This window comes from Podarcis pityusensis (genome assembly GCF_964106645.2).
Source record: "Podarcis pityusensis genome assembly, chromosome: 17".
Classification (NCBI taxonomy): domain Eukaryota; kingdom Metazoa; phylum Chordata; class Lepidosauria; order Squamata; family Lacertidae; genus Podarcis; species Podarcis pityusensis.
Genome location: NC_138042.1, coordinates 31,709,978 through 31,726,725, shown reverse-complemented (window position 1 = coordinate 31,726,725; position 16,748 = coordinate 31,709,978). Strand labels below are relative to the sequence as shown.

At 44.9% G+C, this 16,748-nt stretch overlaps 1 protein-coding gene across 5 annotated transcripts in view; it reads left to right on the top strand.

Annotated features, from left to right (window-relative positions):
- The window catches only part of TRABD2A (TraB domain containing 2A), a 75,169-nt gene that overhangs the window by 12,345 nt on the left and 46,076 nt on the right, over positions 1–16,748 (top strand). For 4 of the 5 annotated variants that reach the window (XM_080986868.1, XM_080986869.1, XM_080986866.1 and 1 more), the window contains exon 2: positions 11,849–12,409. In XM_080986868.1, coding sequence (XP_080842994.1) covers positions 11,849–12,409 — 561 coding nt within the window. Of the gene's footprint in view, positions 1–10,577; positions 10,810–11,848; positions 12,410–16,748 lie in introns of those variants that run through there. The other variant, XM_080986867.1, reaches the window with a different exon arrangement.

Sequence of the window (16,748 nt, the reverse complement as noted above, 5' to 3'; positions counted from 1 at the left end):
ATTTCATGTGTTTCTCGAACCCCGCTAATTCTACACTGAAGTCCTAAATTCAATTATGGAGTGGATGAGATATCACTCAGGAACTCTGTAATATCTTCTTGGTATTCTGCCCGTATCTGTATATCTGCCTACTTTGAACATTGGTGCTTGCTCTGCAACATCAAAGTAGCATGAGCATCTTCCTCCTTGCAGTCTTGCCTGTGATTCTTAAGGCTGCTATTTTTTTTTTATTGGTGTGGCTTTAATAGCAGCTTGATTTGCAGAAATTTAAGAGGACAAGCTTTTCTTGGCATGGGCACAAGGTGCTGCAGAAAATCTTCTTGTCTGGTTGGCATTAGGCATGGGAGCAGGACCACTGAAAACAGAAGAAATTGCCTGCTACATTGCTAATACATATTGCACCCCTTTCAAGTATATCACATAAATGGTATTTGAGCCACTGTGTTTGAATCTGTGTGATAAGGCTTGTGGTCACTGTTTAGCAAGACTACACTAGGGGAAGGGGAAGTACAGCTTTGGTCTTGCAGTCTAATAAACTGGCTATGAATCAGGAAGTCACAGTTTGAATATTCCCTCTGCTACAGTCTTTCAAGATAGCCTCCGCTCCCCATCTACAATATGGAGATAATAACACTGACCTACTTCACAGGATTGTTGTAAGGGTTACTGTGATAACGTCACCTCTAGGCCAGCCGCTCTCACTTAGCCTTGGCACCTGCAACATGGAGATAAAAATACTGACCTAATTTACAGGATCGTTGTAATGATTACGGAGATGATATTACTGACTTTTGCAGGAACATTGTAACGATTATGGAGTTATTACCAGTATATGTCAGGTGCTTTGAACACTTGAAGGCGCTATAGGAATGCTAATTAGTGGAAATTAAACGCTTCATGTTTTGCATGTGGGTTTTGTTTGCGCATGCACACCCTCTGCAAACAGCTGCTCCTATCTGATACCTGTTTTGCTTGAAGTCTGGTAACCTGACCTCTGGACTTCCCTTTGCCATATGTAAGTCATATTTTATTATAGAAGCCGGACCTTGAAGTGAAATACTTACTATCTGAAGAGGAAAGGGTTCAGTATTCAATACCTGCGTCAAACTTTTCCACCTAAATAGATGGGACTTTAAAGTGTGCTGTACAGCAGTAAAACATGGTTTCATTTGTTGAGATTTTTACACTTTGAAAAGCAAGTTTTCCTCTTTCCTTTCATGATGATTCTCTTGGTTATTTATTGTAAGTACGGTAAATCAGGTACATGCTTTAGTTCTGTAGTGGGGATTGGCTTCTGGCAGAGAGATGTATGTGGCTGCTTAGGTTTGCCACGGAGAGAATTGTATTTTAGAAGTGCTTAAGTGCTGGGATTTGGCCCAGGGGTTTGGTGAGGTTCTGCATTTGTGTTCAACCTGCAGCTGTGGTTTTGAAAACTCCCCTTTTAATTTCCCATAGCATAGATTAAGCAAATGCAATTGCTGTCTGAATGATAGGTGGGAGGTGAAATGTGTTCAAAGGCAGCTCATTATTTCCTAATTAAAATGTATTGCCACCTGTAGCTTTCCTTGGTGTTAAGTCGGCTTCCATAAGAATGGAAGGTAAAATGCTCACATTCACTCACCTTGTGCTAAGTAGCACCAGCTTCACCTGATTAGTTAAAAAAAGAAACCTAGACCTTAAAGGTGTATTTTACCCAATGGTGAGCATGTTTGCTTATTTATTAAGTTTTTGTCATGCTTTTTTTCAAATGAAGGTTCCTCTCCCATTTTATGATCACAGCAACTTGGTCAAGTAGTTTAGAGAGAGAGGGAGGGGCAGGCTGTCACCAGTAGGGTGGCCAGGTCAGAAAGAGAGATCCTGTGCTTTCTTGTTGTTGTTTAGTCGTTTAGTCATGTCCGACTCTTCGTGACCCCATGGACCAGAGCACGCCAGGCACTCCTGTCTTCCACTGCCTCCCGCAGTTTGGTCAAACTCATGCTGGTAGCTTCGAGAACATTGTACAACCATCTCGTCCTCTGTCATCCCCTTCTCCATGTGCCCTCAACCTTTCCCAACATCAGGGTCTTTTCCAGGGAGTCTTCTCTTCTCATGAGGTGGCCAAAGTATTGGAGTCTCAGCTTCAGGATCTGTCCTTCCAGTGAGCACTCTGGGCTGATTTCCTTAACAATGAATAGGTTTGATCTTCTTGCAGTCCATGGGACTCTCAAGAGTCTCCTCCAGTGCCATATTAAAGGTGCAGGAGTCCCACCCTTTCCCCGCCCCTCTCCCTGCCCCAGATGACTGCCCTAGTTCCCAGTGAGCTTTATGGCTAAGTGCTATTTAAGTTGGACTCTCTTCTTTGCCTTCTACATTTAGAAGAGTACCACTACCGAGAAGCCCCTCTGCCTGGTTCCCTGTAACTTCGCTTCTCGCAGGCAAGGAACTGCCAGAAGGCCCTCGGAGCTGGACCTCAGTGTCCAGGTAGAATGATGGGGGTGGAGATGCTCCTTCAGGTCTACTGGGCGGAGGCTGTTTAGGGCATGGGTAGGCAAACTAAGGCCCGGGGGCCAGATGCGGTCCAATTGCCTTCTCAGTCTGGCCTGCGGACAGACCAGGATTCAGTGTGTTTTTACATGAGTAGAATTGTGCTTTTATTTAAAATGCATCTCTGGGGTATTTGTGGGGCATAGGGATTCATTCACCCCCCCCAATATAGTCCACCCCCCCACAAGGTCTGAGGGACAGTGGACCGGCCCCCTGCTGAAAAAGTTTTCTGACCCCTGGTTTAGGGCTTTAAATGTCAGCACCAACACTTTGAATTGAAATGTACTGGGAGCCAATGTAGGTCTTTCCGGACTGGTGTTATGTGGTCTCGGTGGCCGCTCCCAGTCACTATATTATATTGAATATTGGTCAAGTATATAAAGCCTGGTTTTGCAGAGAGAGTTGTGCCAGAGGTCCCCAATAAAGGCTTGACTTAATACCCTGACATGTCTGTGGAGGTGCCTCTGCCCCACTGAAAATGCTGTGGGGCTGGTGTTGCTCCTTTCAAACTGGCCCTGTGGTTCTACCTTTAACATGATTTGCAGGTGGTGATGTTTTATATCCATGCCCATTGCCCTTGCAATTCCAGCATATACGGTGGTACCTCGGGTTAAGAACTTAATTCGTTCCGGAGGTCCGTTCTTAACCTGAAACTGTTCTTAACCTGAAGCACCACTTTAGCTAATGGGGCCTCCTGCTGCCGCCATGCCGCCGCTGCACGATTTCTGTTCTCATCCTGAAGCAAAGTTGTTAATCCGAGGTACTATTTCTGGGTTAGCGGAGTCTGTAACCTGAAGCGTCTGTAACCTGAAGTGTCTGTAACCCGAGGTACCACTGTAATGCTGTTGTTAGGAACTTCACTGCCTGAGTGGACCTGCAAATATTTCCCATTCCACTCCCCGCCCCAACCTCATACTGTATGTGTCTGCAGCTCCAATGATAGACCGTTGCTGCACAAAACTATTCCCCCTCCTTCCCCCTCCAGTGGAGCATCCATAATTTCCAGAGCACTGTGTGCAGTTCCAGAGCACTAGATGGGAAGTGACTGGGTGACATGGCCTCAAGAGAGCCTGTAGTACAGCCCACTTTGCAGTGAAGGCAACCATTATTTAAAGTTAAAACGCAGCCAGTGACACACTCAGCCTGACTTTGTCCCTTTGCTCTCTTGCTTTGATGGTGTGGGGCAGATGGATGGTGGCAGCTGTGGCGGAATGAGGTTGATCTGCCAGCCTTCTTCATCCACTGTCTGAATGGAGAAGCTCACCATGAGTTGGCCCTTAAATAAAATTGGACGCTTGAGATAGCTGTATGGTTGCTTCCTGGTGCCTCCTGAATCTTGTGTCCTGCAGTTGCAGCGCTTGTCCAGCGGGTGAAGCTAAGCCACTTGGCTTAAGTGGAATGGAAGAGGGCAGAGCAAACTTTCTGGAGAGAGTTGGGTGCCTGCTCCGAAAGGAGGGGTGTGCGCATGTGTGACCATGATTGATGTAGGGTAGGAGGAGAAATGGGCTGTCTCTCCTACCACATTGCTAGCAAGTGACCCTCTCGTGTAGTTTTAAATAAAAAGGAGGCTATGCCCTACACAAAATGTTCTTGGCTTCATAGAACTGTCAGGTAATAGGAAGTCACCAAACAGTATTTGTCGGAGTCATTTGATCAGGGTCACAGCCAGAGTTGTTGGTGTGTTCTGCATTGGCACAGACTTCTAAAGTTGGTTCGTACTAACATTATTTGGGCCAGGAATGTTCCGTTGTCGTTTTCTTCTACTTCTTCTTCATAATGGCAATATGTGTGTCCGTGCTTCTTACTTGGGTACTTTTTTTGAACTGAAGCTCAAAATGTAAGGTGTAAGTCTGCTATGTTTTTATGGTTTGTTGTGCTGGACAGCAGCAGTTTGCTCTCTTGCTTTGAAGTTGGAGCCCCGATCCTGCCTCCTGACCAGCATCTTGCCTGCTGCATACCTGGGACATTGCATAGCATGAAGTCGGAAACAGATTCCCTTCCCCGCAGTCCATTTGGGCCTGTTATTCTGATTTGTAGAATTATCTCGAAAGGGTGTTCTGTAGGAAGAGGATGGTCCTGTCGTCTGACTGAAGGGGGAATTCCCATAACCCCATTCCATTCTGTGTGTAACTTGCCTTGCTCTCTGTATGGCACCTTATATTTAAAACCGAGCAAATCTCCATTTATATGTTTCAGTCACTTCTTTCAAATCATAACTACCTTTCTATAAAAATAAAATAAAATAACTACCTTTCTATGCCCCCTTCCCTGCAAAGATCTCAAGTACATGTTTTTCCCCTCTCTGCTTTCTCTTCGCAACAACCCTGTGAGGTAAGTCAAGCTGAAAAATAGATCACCCAGTGGGTTTCATGTGGCTGGATTTGAACCCCGGTCCAGCACATTATTATTTATTATTATTATTATTATTATTATTAATTTATTTATTTAATTTGCATACTGCCCTATACCCACAGGTCTCAGGGCGGTTACAATATAAAAACACAAAATAAATACTACAACACAACAACATAATGATAAAAACAAAAACAACCCTATAACCCCTTCCTCCTCAACAAATTGTCAAAGGACATTGGATGTCAGCTAGCCAAAGGCCTGGTTAAAGAGAACTTTTTTTGTCTGGTGCCTAAAGGTGCATAATGAAGGTGCCTGGTGAACCTCACTGGGGAGAGCATTCCACAAACAGGGAGCCACTGCAGAGAAGGCCTGTTCTTTTCACCACCCTATACAACACCACCATTAGAGATGGTTTCTGAGGAAGGTTGTAGCTAATGCTTGTTCTATTTGGGGAAGACCTATTGAAATCAATAGACACAACTAATTTGGGTCTACTCTGAGTAAAACTTAGTTGCATACAACCCAGACTTCTCAAATAATGTGAGTTGTCTTGGACTTCTGTATTAACTTTTACCTATGGGAGCTTCCAGAGGTGTGGCTCTTCTGGCATGATTCAATCCCTTAGTGGCAAATTCAGGTCAATCAGAGTCACAGTTGCTCTGGCCCTCTTCCACACCAAGCCTGACCCATCCCCTTACCAAAAAATGATGAGTTGGTTTTTTTTGGTCATAGGGAGAGCGATAGGAAAATGCACTGGAAATTGTGGGGTGATACTTGCTTGGCACAGCATCCTGGATTCTCCCTGCACGCAAATCAAAATTAAGGCTCAATAAATAGCTGGTGTCTGCTAACTTCTCTGTGCAAACAAGCGAATGCTTGGCTAACAGGCCATCTGGAAGCGGCATTTTCTTTTCTGTTAAGGAAATTCCTAAATTGTCTATCCCTGATTTTGTGGGGGCCAGTTCTTAGGTTCTAATAATAATAATAGTAATAATAATAAATTATTTATACCCCGCCCATCTGGCTGGGTTTCCCCAGCCACTCTGGGCGGCTTCCAACCGAATATTAAAAACAATACAGCATCAGACATTAAAAACTTCCCTGAACAGGGCCGCCTTCATTGCCTTGACATCTGTTGGGAGGGCATTCCACAGGGCAGGCGCCACTACCGAGAAGGCCCTCTGCCTGGTTTCCTGTAACCTCACTTCTTGCAGCGAGGGAACCGCCAGAAGGCCCTTGGCGCTGGACCTTAGTGTTCAGGCTGAATGATGGGGGTGGAGACGCTCCTTCAGGTATACAGGACCAAGGCCGTTTAGGGCTTTAAAGGTCAGCACCAACACTTTGAATTGTGCTCGGAAACGTAATGGGAGCCAATGAAGATCTTTCAGGACCGGTGTTATATGGTCTTGGAGGCCACTCCCAGTTACCAGTCTACCTGCCGCATTCTGGATTAATTGTAGTTTCTGGGTCACCTTCAAAGGTAGCCCCACATAGAGCGCATTGCAGTAGTCCAAGCGGGAGATAACTAGAGCATGCACCACTCTGGCGAGACAGTCTGTGGGCAGGTAGGGTCTTAGCCTGCGTACCAGATAGAGCTGGTAGACACCTGCGCCTCCATGGACAGCTGTGAGTCCAAAATGACTCCCAGGCTGTGCACCTGGTCCTTCAGGGGCACAGTTACCCCATTCAGGACCAGGGAGTCCTCCACACCTACCCACCCCCTGTTCCCCAAGAACAGTACTTCTGTCTTGTCAGGATTCAACCTCAATCCGTTAGCTGCCATCCATCCCCCCAACTGCCTCTCCCCCTTCAACTTCACCCTACATGGCTGCCGTTTTTTGTTTTTGTTTTTTTTAAAAAAAATTCCACTACATTTTGTGAAAAGAACCACTAATGTTCTGACTTCCCCCACTGTTGTCTTTTAGAAGAGCAGTGTGGGGAATGGCAGGCAAAGCAGCCAGCACCCCTCCTGATACATAGGAATTTGCCCTGTGTGTTGAACCCAAGCTTCTCCAACATATTAGATAATACTGGCACGCAGTATTGTAGCTCTAATGTTTCCCACTAAACAGTTTTCAGATTATCTTTGAAGGTGAAAATGATGGCAGGTTATAGGGTACTACATTCAGATATGTTCCCATTCGGATTATCAACGAGAAAAGCTTGTTGCTTCTCAAACATTCCTGTGAACCCGCAACACTGAATATGCTTACCAACAAATGACACGGGAAACGTTTCTTTCTAGAATGGAATGTTACTTCCTGTTTTGGTCCTAGAAATGCTATTTTATCCTTTCCTTGTGGGTGGGGGGGGGGCAGCAAGAGGCAATGAACTCTTTGGATTTCTTTTTTGTAAATAGCTTGAATTAGGTTTGCATCTATTTTTAAATACCTAAAAAATAAAACATATTAGTGAGGCAGCCAAAATAGCTTTCCCCTGAAAGGAATGAACACCTCTCGGCTGCCAAAGGCCACTCGAAGCCTGTGTGCAAGCCAAAATGAATTGGGGGAAGTTATATGTAGCACTGATTCATTTCAGTAGGACTGGTACATGAGAAGGCCAAGTAAACTATATCCACGTTTGTCCTCCAGGCTAAGGACCTGATGGAAGTAAGTAGATCTAGGCCCTTTTCACACATCAGGTTTTTAGGAGCACACCTAAAAATATGTAGTATGACTTAAGTCACTTCCAGAGTGTTGCTGTTTTGCAGATGAGATTCAGTCATGCACAAGCAAATCACAATTAAAGTGATTTTGATGTGGCACTCTTGTGCAACAATAGTTTTATCCCCTAAATAGTACTTTTTTTGCTGTAAGAAAATAATGGGGAAAACATTGGAAAGTATGGCATAGCAATTGCTTGATACGACATCATAAAACCTTCCCTCAAACTTGGTGCAAACAAACTGGGATGAATGCTCAATAAACAGTTTGCCTGAGAGTGATCTGTGATTAAACAGGTATTTAATATATTTAAAGACAGGTATACCTGTCACAGTCTGGGACGCAGGTGGCGCTGTGGGTAAAACTTCAGCGCCTAGGACTTGCCGATCGCATGGTTGGCGGTTCGAATCCCCGCGGTGGGGTGAGCTCCTGTCATTCGGTCCCAGCTCCTGCTCACCTAGCAGTTCGAAAGCACCCTTAAGTGCAAGTAGATAAATAGGTACCGCTGTATAGCGGGAAGGTAAATGGCGTTTCCGTGTGCTGCTCTGGTGCCGGTTCGCCGGAGCAGCTTCGTCACGCTGGCCACGTGACCCGGAAGTGTCTGCGGACAGCGCTGGCTCCCGGCCTCTAGAGTGAGATGAGCGCACAACCCTAGAGTCTGTCAAGACTGGCCCGTACGGGCAGGGGTACCTTTACCTTTACCTTTATACCTGTCACAAAGAGCCAGGATTAACTGTAAAGGTGAAAAAAAGGTAAATGACCCCCTGGATGTTTAAGTCCAGTCAAAGGCGACTATGGGGTTGTGGTACTCACCTTGCTTTCAGGCCAAGGGAGCCAGTGTTTGCCCACAGACAGCTTTCTGGGTCATGTGGCCAGAAGGACTAAACCGCTTCTGGTGCAACGGGACACCGTGACAGAAACCAGAGTGCACAGAAACACTGTTTACCTTCCCGTCACAGCGGTACCTATTTTTCCACTTCAAATGGCATGCTTTTGAACTGCTAGGTTGGCAGGAGCTGGGCCAGAGCAACGGGAGCTCAACCCATCGTGGGGATTCGAACCGCTGACGTGGTGTAGTGGTTAAGAGCGGTGGACTCATAATCTGGTGAACCGGGTTCGCGTCTCCGCTCCTCCACATGCAGCTGCTGGGTGACCTTGGGCCAGTCACACTTCTTTGAAGTCTCTCAGCCCCACTCACCTCACAGAATGTTTGTTGTGGGGGAGGAAGGGAAAGGAGATTGTTAGCCACTTTGAGACTCCTTCGGGTAGTGATAAAGCGGGATATCAAATCCAAACTCTTCTCTTCTTCTTCCGATCAGCAAGCCCAAGAGGCTTAGCAGCACCTGCTGTAACTCCTTGTTGCACATGCTTTATGGCAGTTCTGGTTACTTGCTCTGTATTGTACCGTTGGAGTCACTGCAAAACCTTCCTTTATCTTTTTTTTATTATTTGTGATTTTAATTGTTTTCTGGGTGTTTTATGTGTTAGGTTTCAAACACCTTGCTCAGAGGCTTCTTGGGCTCCAGGGAGAGTCCTTGAAGGCACCATTGCACCCATGGATTACTTGTTGACAACTCCAGATTTAGATGAAGGAGAGGAAAATCCTTATCAAAACTGCAGGTGACACAAAACCCGAAGGGTTCGCTAGCGCCTCAGAAAATAGGTATAACATTCAAAACGACATTGGTAGAATATGAAACTGGGTTGAAACTAACAAGATGAAATTCAGCAGAATTTCAGCCCTCGGGGGGGCAGGTATGGGTTAAGCTACGAGACAGGAATTGGCTGAAGGTCACCCAGTGAGCTTCATGGCGGAGTAGGGATTTGAACCCTGGTCTCCCACTCCCTAGGGACGCGGGTGGCGCTATGGGCTAAACCATAGAGCCTAGGGCTTGCCGATCACAAGGTCGGCGGTTTGAATCCCCGCGCCGGGGTGAGCTCCCGTTGCTCGGTCCCTGCTCCTGCCCACCTAGCAGTTCGAAAGCATGTCAAAGTGCAAGTAGATCAATAGGTACCGCTCCGGCGGGAAGGTAAACGGCGTTTCCATGCGCTTCACCAGAAGCGGCTTAGTCATGCTGGCCACATGACCCGGAAGCTGTACGCCAGCTCCCTTAGCCAATAAAGCAAGATGAGCGCCACAACCCCAGAGTCAGCCACGACTGAACCTAATGGTCAGAGGTCCCTTTACCTTTACTCCCACTCCCTCAGAGTCTGGCAGCTGTCCATAGTCCATAGATGCCAATGGCTGACGCTGTCTGGAGCCTGTGGGAGACCTGGCTTCTATTGGCCTCATGTTGTCCTATCTACATCCTAGTTCTCATTGGCATGGTAAACTTGAGCCTGGGCTTTACCACTTCAATCTGTAGGGGTGTGGGGGGGGGGTCAAATAAAGGAATGCCCTCCATTGAAGAAAGCAAGTTGGTCCCTACATATAGAAGAGTAACATGTTGGGGAGAATGCTAGGCTAGAACCGTTCTTTCTGACATGTCAGCTTTTTATTCACTTTCTGCATGGAAGAGCACATAAGAACCCCCCACCTGTGCTCCGAAGTGGTACACGCCAGGCTTAGGCTTACCCCTGCATTGAGAGAGTAGCCCCTTGTCTAAGAGGGCAATTGTCCCTAGTTATTTCTAGATATCATGATGGAAACAGCTGCCTCTTGGTTTATAAATCATCGGTGGTGAGTAAACCTGCTTATTGTGGTCTTGCAGATGTTTCTCAGGTCCCATTTTATGCCGCAGGTTGTAAGAAGGTGGTAATATTCTTGACTTTATAAAGTACAGTGGTACCTCGGGTTAAGAACTTAATTTGTTCCGGAGGTCTGTTCTTAACCTGAAACTTTTCTTAACCTGAGATACCACTTTAGCTAATGGGGCCTCCTGATGCCGCTGCGCGATTTCTGTTCTCATCCTGAGGTAAAGTTCTTAACCCGAGGTACTACTACTGGGTTAGTAGAGTCTGTAACCTGAAGTGTTTGTAACCCGAAGCATTTGTAACCTGAGGTACCACTGTATAGAAAAGTATTTGAGGGATACCCACCTAAGCGCTCTGCTTGGGTTTCATTTTTTTTTGCTCCCATTCAAACCCCTGTTTTGTTATGCAGGGTTTAGAAAAAACCTATTATGAGGGAAGAGCAGTTCTGGTGGTGTAAGCTGACTGACCTCCCCTCCCCTCACCCCAACCACAAAATTTAGTTTTAAATTTGCAGCGCAGAGAGTCTTGACAGTCATCACCAATGCCCTGCATAGGACATTCATCCCAAACACAGGTCTTTGTCTCATCATGGGGCTTTCAATACATTAGATTTGAAAACAGAGAAGGGAGTTAATGAAATTCTGAGCGGTCCAGGGGGCAATACCTTTTCTTTCTGCAATGTCTTTTAGATAGACTTGGATCCTTATGTGTGCTCTTTGTCACATAAAGATCAGGCTTGTTTAAAACAAAGGAGTGTTGACCTTCCAACCCTCTCCAAGCCTGTGGCGGCTTTCAGGACTCTTTGTTTGCTTTTAAGTGGGTAGGTGACACTTCTCGCCCTTCTGGGTTTTCAGTTATCTTCATTCATCTTATCACCACATAAAATAGTTGGTTTTTTTTGTTTTTGTTTAAAAAAAATCCTTTGCCTTTATCTTTAGGTTAGGTTAGTCTCTTAGTATTAGATTTTTGAACTAATAAAAGCAAATACGGGATGTTTGAAGCATTACAATTTTTTCATATTGGGAAATGTTGGGGACTTTGATGTTTTACAAAATCACTTGCACGTTTACTGAAATGAAACCAAAGTTCTTGCTCTTTGAAATACATTTTTTAAGAACCTTGGGGGTAGGTATTTATGTGCTTTTACAAAAAACAACAACCCCCAAACCTTTCTGTTATCAAAAGGATATATGTTTAGAGAAATGCATTGTTTTCGTGTAAAATATGTGTGTACGTTGCTTATTGCTGTGAACTTTAAATGTCCATTTTTACTTCAGCTTGCATTAGACCAGTTAGCCAATCCTTCTGCTTGCCCCAAAGATTACTTTCTCTGTTTCTGCAATCTCTTGTGTAGCTGGTCATTGAGGGAATAGTTGCTGGATTCTAATGTCTAGGTAAGATGCTTTTTTCTGCCACTCATTTTTTTTGAGGGGGGGGAGACTAGTTTTGATGCCATTTAACATTAGCAATCACAAAGCCTAGCTCTACTGTCTCAGTGACTTTAGAGCCCAGCCAAACAACTTGTCCACCAATTGAATATGACTGACGCTGATCTCCCATGTTATCTCTCCATATAGTGCCCTGTTTTCATTGTTGTGTTTCCTTCTCTTCAGCAAAGTGAGCTGAACTCCTTCCTGTGGACTATAAAAAGAGACCCGCCGTCCTACTTTTTTGGTACCATTCACGTCCCGTATACCCGGGTCTGGGATTTTATCCCTGACAACTCCAAGAGGGCCTTCCAGCAGAGCCATATTGTCTACTTTGAATTGGACCTCACCGATCCCTACACAATATCTGCTCTTACCAGTTGCCAGCTCCTGCCACAGGGCGAAAACCTTCAGGATGTGCTCCCCAGGGACATTTACCGCCGGCTCAAGCGCCACTTGGAATACGTCAAGCTCATGATGCCTTCCTGGATGACTCCAGACCAACGGGGCAAAGGCCTGTATGCTGACTATCTCTTCAATGCCATCGCAGGGAACTGGGAGAGGAAAAGGCCAGTATGGGTCATGCTGATGGTGAATTCTCTGACTGAGGTGGACATTAAGTCACGTGGTGTACCTGTCTTGGATCTCTACCTCGCCCAGGAAGCTGAACGCCTTCGAAAGCAGACCGGGGCAGTGGAAAAAGTAGAGGAGCAATGCCACCCATTGAACGGCCTCAGTTTCTCCCAGGTAAGGGAAACTGAAGTTTTCTTTGCCTACTGTCCTATACGTCCTACAATCTGTGCTTTGATCATTCTTAGTTGGCAATCCACATTCCCCTTTCCTCGGAGGTTGGGGGGCAGAGACCACAAAGCGGGCAAAATATTTGAATTGGCTTCTTGCATTGGAACTCTGGAATGCTCCTTAGGGAGATTCCAGAACTTTGCTTCTTGTCAAAGAAGCAAATGTCCCGGCCTTAGGAGGTCCATACCATAGGAGAACACTCTATTAAGACCCTCAGCATTTGAAATTTCTGGTTGCTGAAACATGTAGATAGATGCATCTCTCTCCTCCAGTTGCAGAAAGCTGGGTTTTGCCTGCTTCCTCATGTTGTGTTTGACTTCCTAATTAATCATTGGCAACTGCTGCTTTCAACTTAAATAGGGTATTTGGCAAAGTGCTTAGTAACCCTGATAGCAACACGGCATGGATTTACTTAGGAAGGGCACCTTTCAGTATAGGATATCATGGAATACGTTCAAGAATGCAACATGTTGGAGTGCACATTGACTAATAGCAAACATGTTAAACCAATTAAAAAATTATCCAGTAGCCCCTTATACCCAGAACAAACTTAGTTGGTCTCTAAGGTGCTACTGGACAATTTTTTAATTTATTTCGACTGCGTCAGACCAACACTGTTACCTACCTGAATGTTAAACCAGTTCAACTTGTCAAACCGTCTTTGGGAGTTGTAGTTTTCTGTAGCCCACTGGTGGGGAGCCTCCCACCCATGTGCCTAATTAGACCCACATGTCCTCCTCATTTGCCCCATGAGTCAGTTTCTGATGAGCTACACCCACCTGCCCTACACCCAGCTTCGTATAAGACATCAGGTGTGGGGCAGGTAAGGACATAGCTCCCTGCCAAAAGTGATGTTTGTATGATTGTGGGCAGTTGGGAAGACACAGCACGACCATGTTGCGCCCATTCCCTTGCTGGTTTGATTTCAAACTGTGTGTGGGCAAAGAACGTGGGTCACTTGACACAGGGTCGGATTAAGACCTTTAGACGCCCTAAGCACTTAAAAGATTTTTGTGCCCCCATATATATTGAATTCAAAATGTAAACAATGAAAAACCATAAAATAAAATTTTACTTTTCCGAATGAAACAAAACCTAAAGTAAGATGGAAGGATGGATAGTTTTCTGTATACTTCTATTTTACATTTGAAAAAAAATTCTCCTACTTTTTCCAATTGCAAAGTCCATGGTAAATCTGGCAATGGAAAAAGGGTAATTCTCCTTGGGTAATAATTACTCCCTTAAGAACAGAAGGAGAGTGTGCTGGATCCGACCAATGGCCTTATATCTAGTCCAGCCTCCTGTTCTCCTCGTGACCAACCAGATGCCCATTATGGGAAGCAGGATTTGAGTGCAAAAGCCCTTTCCCTTCCAGTGGTTTATGTATTCTGTAGCATCACTGCTTCCGACTGTGGAGGCAGATCATTGCCATCCTGGCCTTCGATAGCCCTCTCCTCTTCCACGAATTTGTCTAATCCACTTTTAAAGCCATCCAGGTTGGTGGCCATTACTGTCCCCCGTGAAAAGCAAGTTCCATAGTTTTAACTATGCGCTGCGTGAAGGACTTTCTGTCATCTCTCTTTGAGTCTTGCAACATTCAGCTTCGCTGGGTGGTCCCCAAGTTCCCAGTGTCCCGAGAAAGGGAGAAAACCCTTTCTCTGCACACCGTGTGCCATTTTAAAACTGCATTCCAGGGGGTTGGACTACATGACCCTACGGGAGCCTTTCAACTCTACAAATCTGCCACTGAGAGGCTGGTGGAAAGGAAGTGCCTGGATTCCAGTGAGCCACAAACTCCTCTAGGAGCAGGGGGAAAGCCACCTGTCTATCCATGAATAAGGTCCATGAATAATCATAGTTTAGAGGTCCTGGGTCCTAAGGAAGTCAGATTATCCTCCACCAGGGTCAGGGCCTTCTCAGTGATGGCTCCGATCTGATGGAATGCTCTGTCCCATGAGACCAGGGCCCTGCAGGATTTAACTTCCTTCCGCAGGGTCTGTAAGACAGAGCTATTCTGCCTGGCTTTCAATTTGAACTTAGCCTGATCTCCCCCCCCCCCTTCCCTCCCCCTCTCCTTTTCATGAAGGTTACCCGCTCTGGGATCCCACAGCTAATTCTCCCCTGGTCTCCTCGCTGGCCCAAATAGGACTAATTTAGCCAGCTAGTCCTGGTGATCATCCAATGTTTATTGGATGGATTTTCCCCCTAAATTGATTTTTGAATTCTGAATTTATTGTAATTCACGTTTTATGCTGTATTTTATGCTGTTTTTTTGTTGCATCAATTAAGTGTTTTAAATTTGTTGTTAGCCACCCTGAGCCCAGTTTTCTGAACTGGGAAGGGCAGGGTATAAATAAAAAATTATTATTATTATTATCCCCCAACCATTGGTGCTCTCCTACAAATGCACGCATTTTGAAAACCTTTTCTCCCTCTTGGGTGCTTTAAGCTCATTCAACTGCCAATCCAGACCCTGGGGCAGTGGTAGCCCCTCCTCACTGTTCCACCCAGGACCCCCCTCCTCCTTATCACCAGCTCCTGAGCGCCACCAAGTGGCACCTTATTGGCGACAGCAGCACCTCCCGGAGGAGCAGGCAGGGACAGCAAGCCTTCTAAAAGTTTGATTTAAAAATTATTTTAAAGGACAAGACCTGGATCCAATGTGGTTGTGTGTGTATGTGTTTTAAAAGAATGTTTATCAAATAGTCTTGTCGAAATTCAGTTTGAGTCAAAGCTTGCTGCTCCACTGTCCTTAGAGAACCTGCCAGGGTAATGAACTGTGCACACTGCAAACCATAGAGTCTGAGTTAGTGTGTATTTCTCCACCAAGTCAAATTGTTTATGCTGATGGATTGATAAGACTTAACTAAAAATAAATAAATCCACGAACTACTGTTTTTGAAGAAACAACTGCATAGCAATCCGACCTCACTTAACCAAGTGATGAGTCATGATACAATTGAACATGGCTCGTTACAGTTTTCATGCAGCATATGGATGTGTTTTGTTCAGTAAACATAAATACGCCTTTTCAATACTAGGGTTGTGTGTTTGCATGTGTTTAAACAGTACAGCACTGAAAATATTATTTTGAATAAATGAAAAGCACATTGCATTTTATATTTATGTAAACATTTCCCTTCCTGGGATAAACTAGGTCGGCAGGACTGGAGATTTGAATTATTGAGCTGGGAAAGGGGGAGAGTTCAGAAGAAATAGGGGGCATTCTTCCAGTGGCTGGTGTAGGGCACCAGCACTTTTGTTTTACTGAAAACAAACACACACACACACACACACACACACACACACACACTCCACAATTGACACAAGGCCTTTAAAATGGGGTTGAAACCCTGCAATGCCATAATGTGTTGCACATTATGTTGCAAAACATAACATAATGTGTTGTGTTGCATAGAAATTGTTAAAAATGATCACCAAGTACTTGCAATTATATATTAATATTTATGATGATGTTGACGATGAATTGCCTGACATTTTCAGAAGGTAAAATTAAAATTCTTTGGTTTTCCGGAACCAGTTTATGTGCTTCGTTGTCAAACGTAGACTTACCAATCACAAAAATAATAGCGGACTTATTCCTCACACCAAAAAACTTATTTTAAGACCCTTCCCTGGAGAAATTTGCACTCCCTGAAATTTCATTCCCTAAAGTGACACGCCCTAGTAGCACAAGACACCACTGAACAGTAAGTCTAACAGGACATATTTGCCTCTTCGTTCGTGTCAAATCCAATTTCACTGATCAGTTGACAGATAGTGTCACACCCTCCTGGACTCTTCCAGAGCAGTGGTTAGGCCAGTCCATAATTTTCATGACCTCTTGTGAAGATAATCTGAATTTTTTTAAAAAAATATTGCTTTATCTGGCTGCAATTAACTTGCTGACTTTTGCCACGCCTCTTTAGAATAGATTCCACAAGTTGCTTGCGTATGGAAAATACTATTTCTCATGAATTTGGTTTCAAACAGTGGCTTGTTATTTACTGCCTCCATGCAATTCATGATTTGGGTCATCTACTTTGTGTTTCACTGCAGTGATTCCCCACCACTACCACCACATAATGCTTATACTTGCATTGCATTATTGCCTGTAAATACTTTGTTAAGAACTGTTTGCTTGAAATGAACAACAGTTATCTTGAGTCAAGTCTTCAAGTAATACAGGCAATGAATGGTTTTATCGGTGGTCCCAACACAGTCCCAACAAAAACTTGTAAAGATTCTACAAGCCGCCCCCCCCCCAACCCCATAAAAGTTGTAG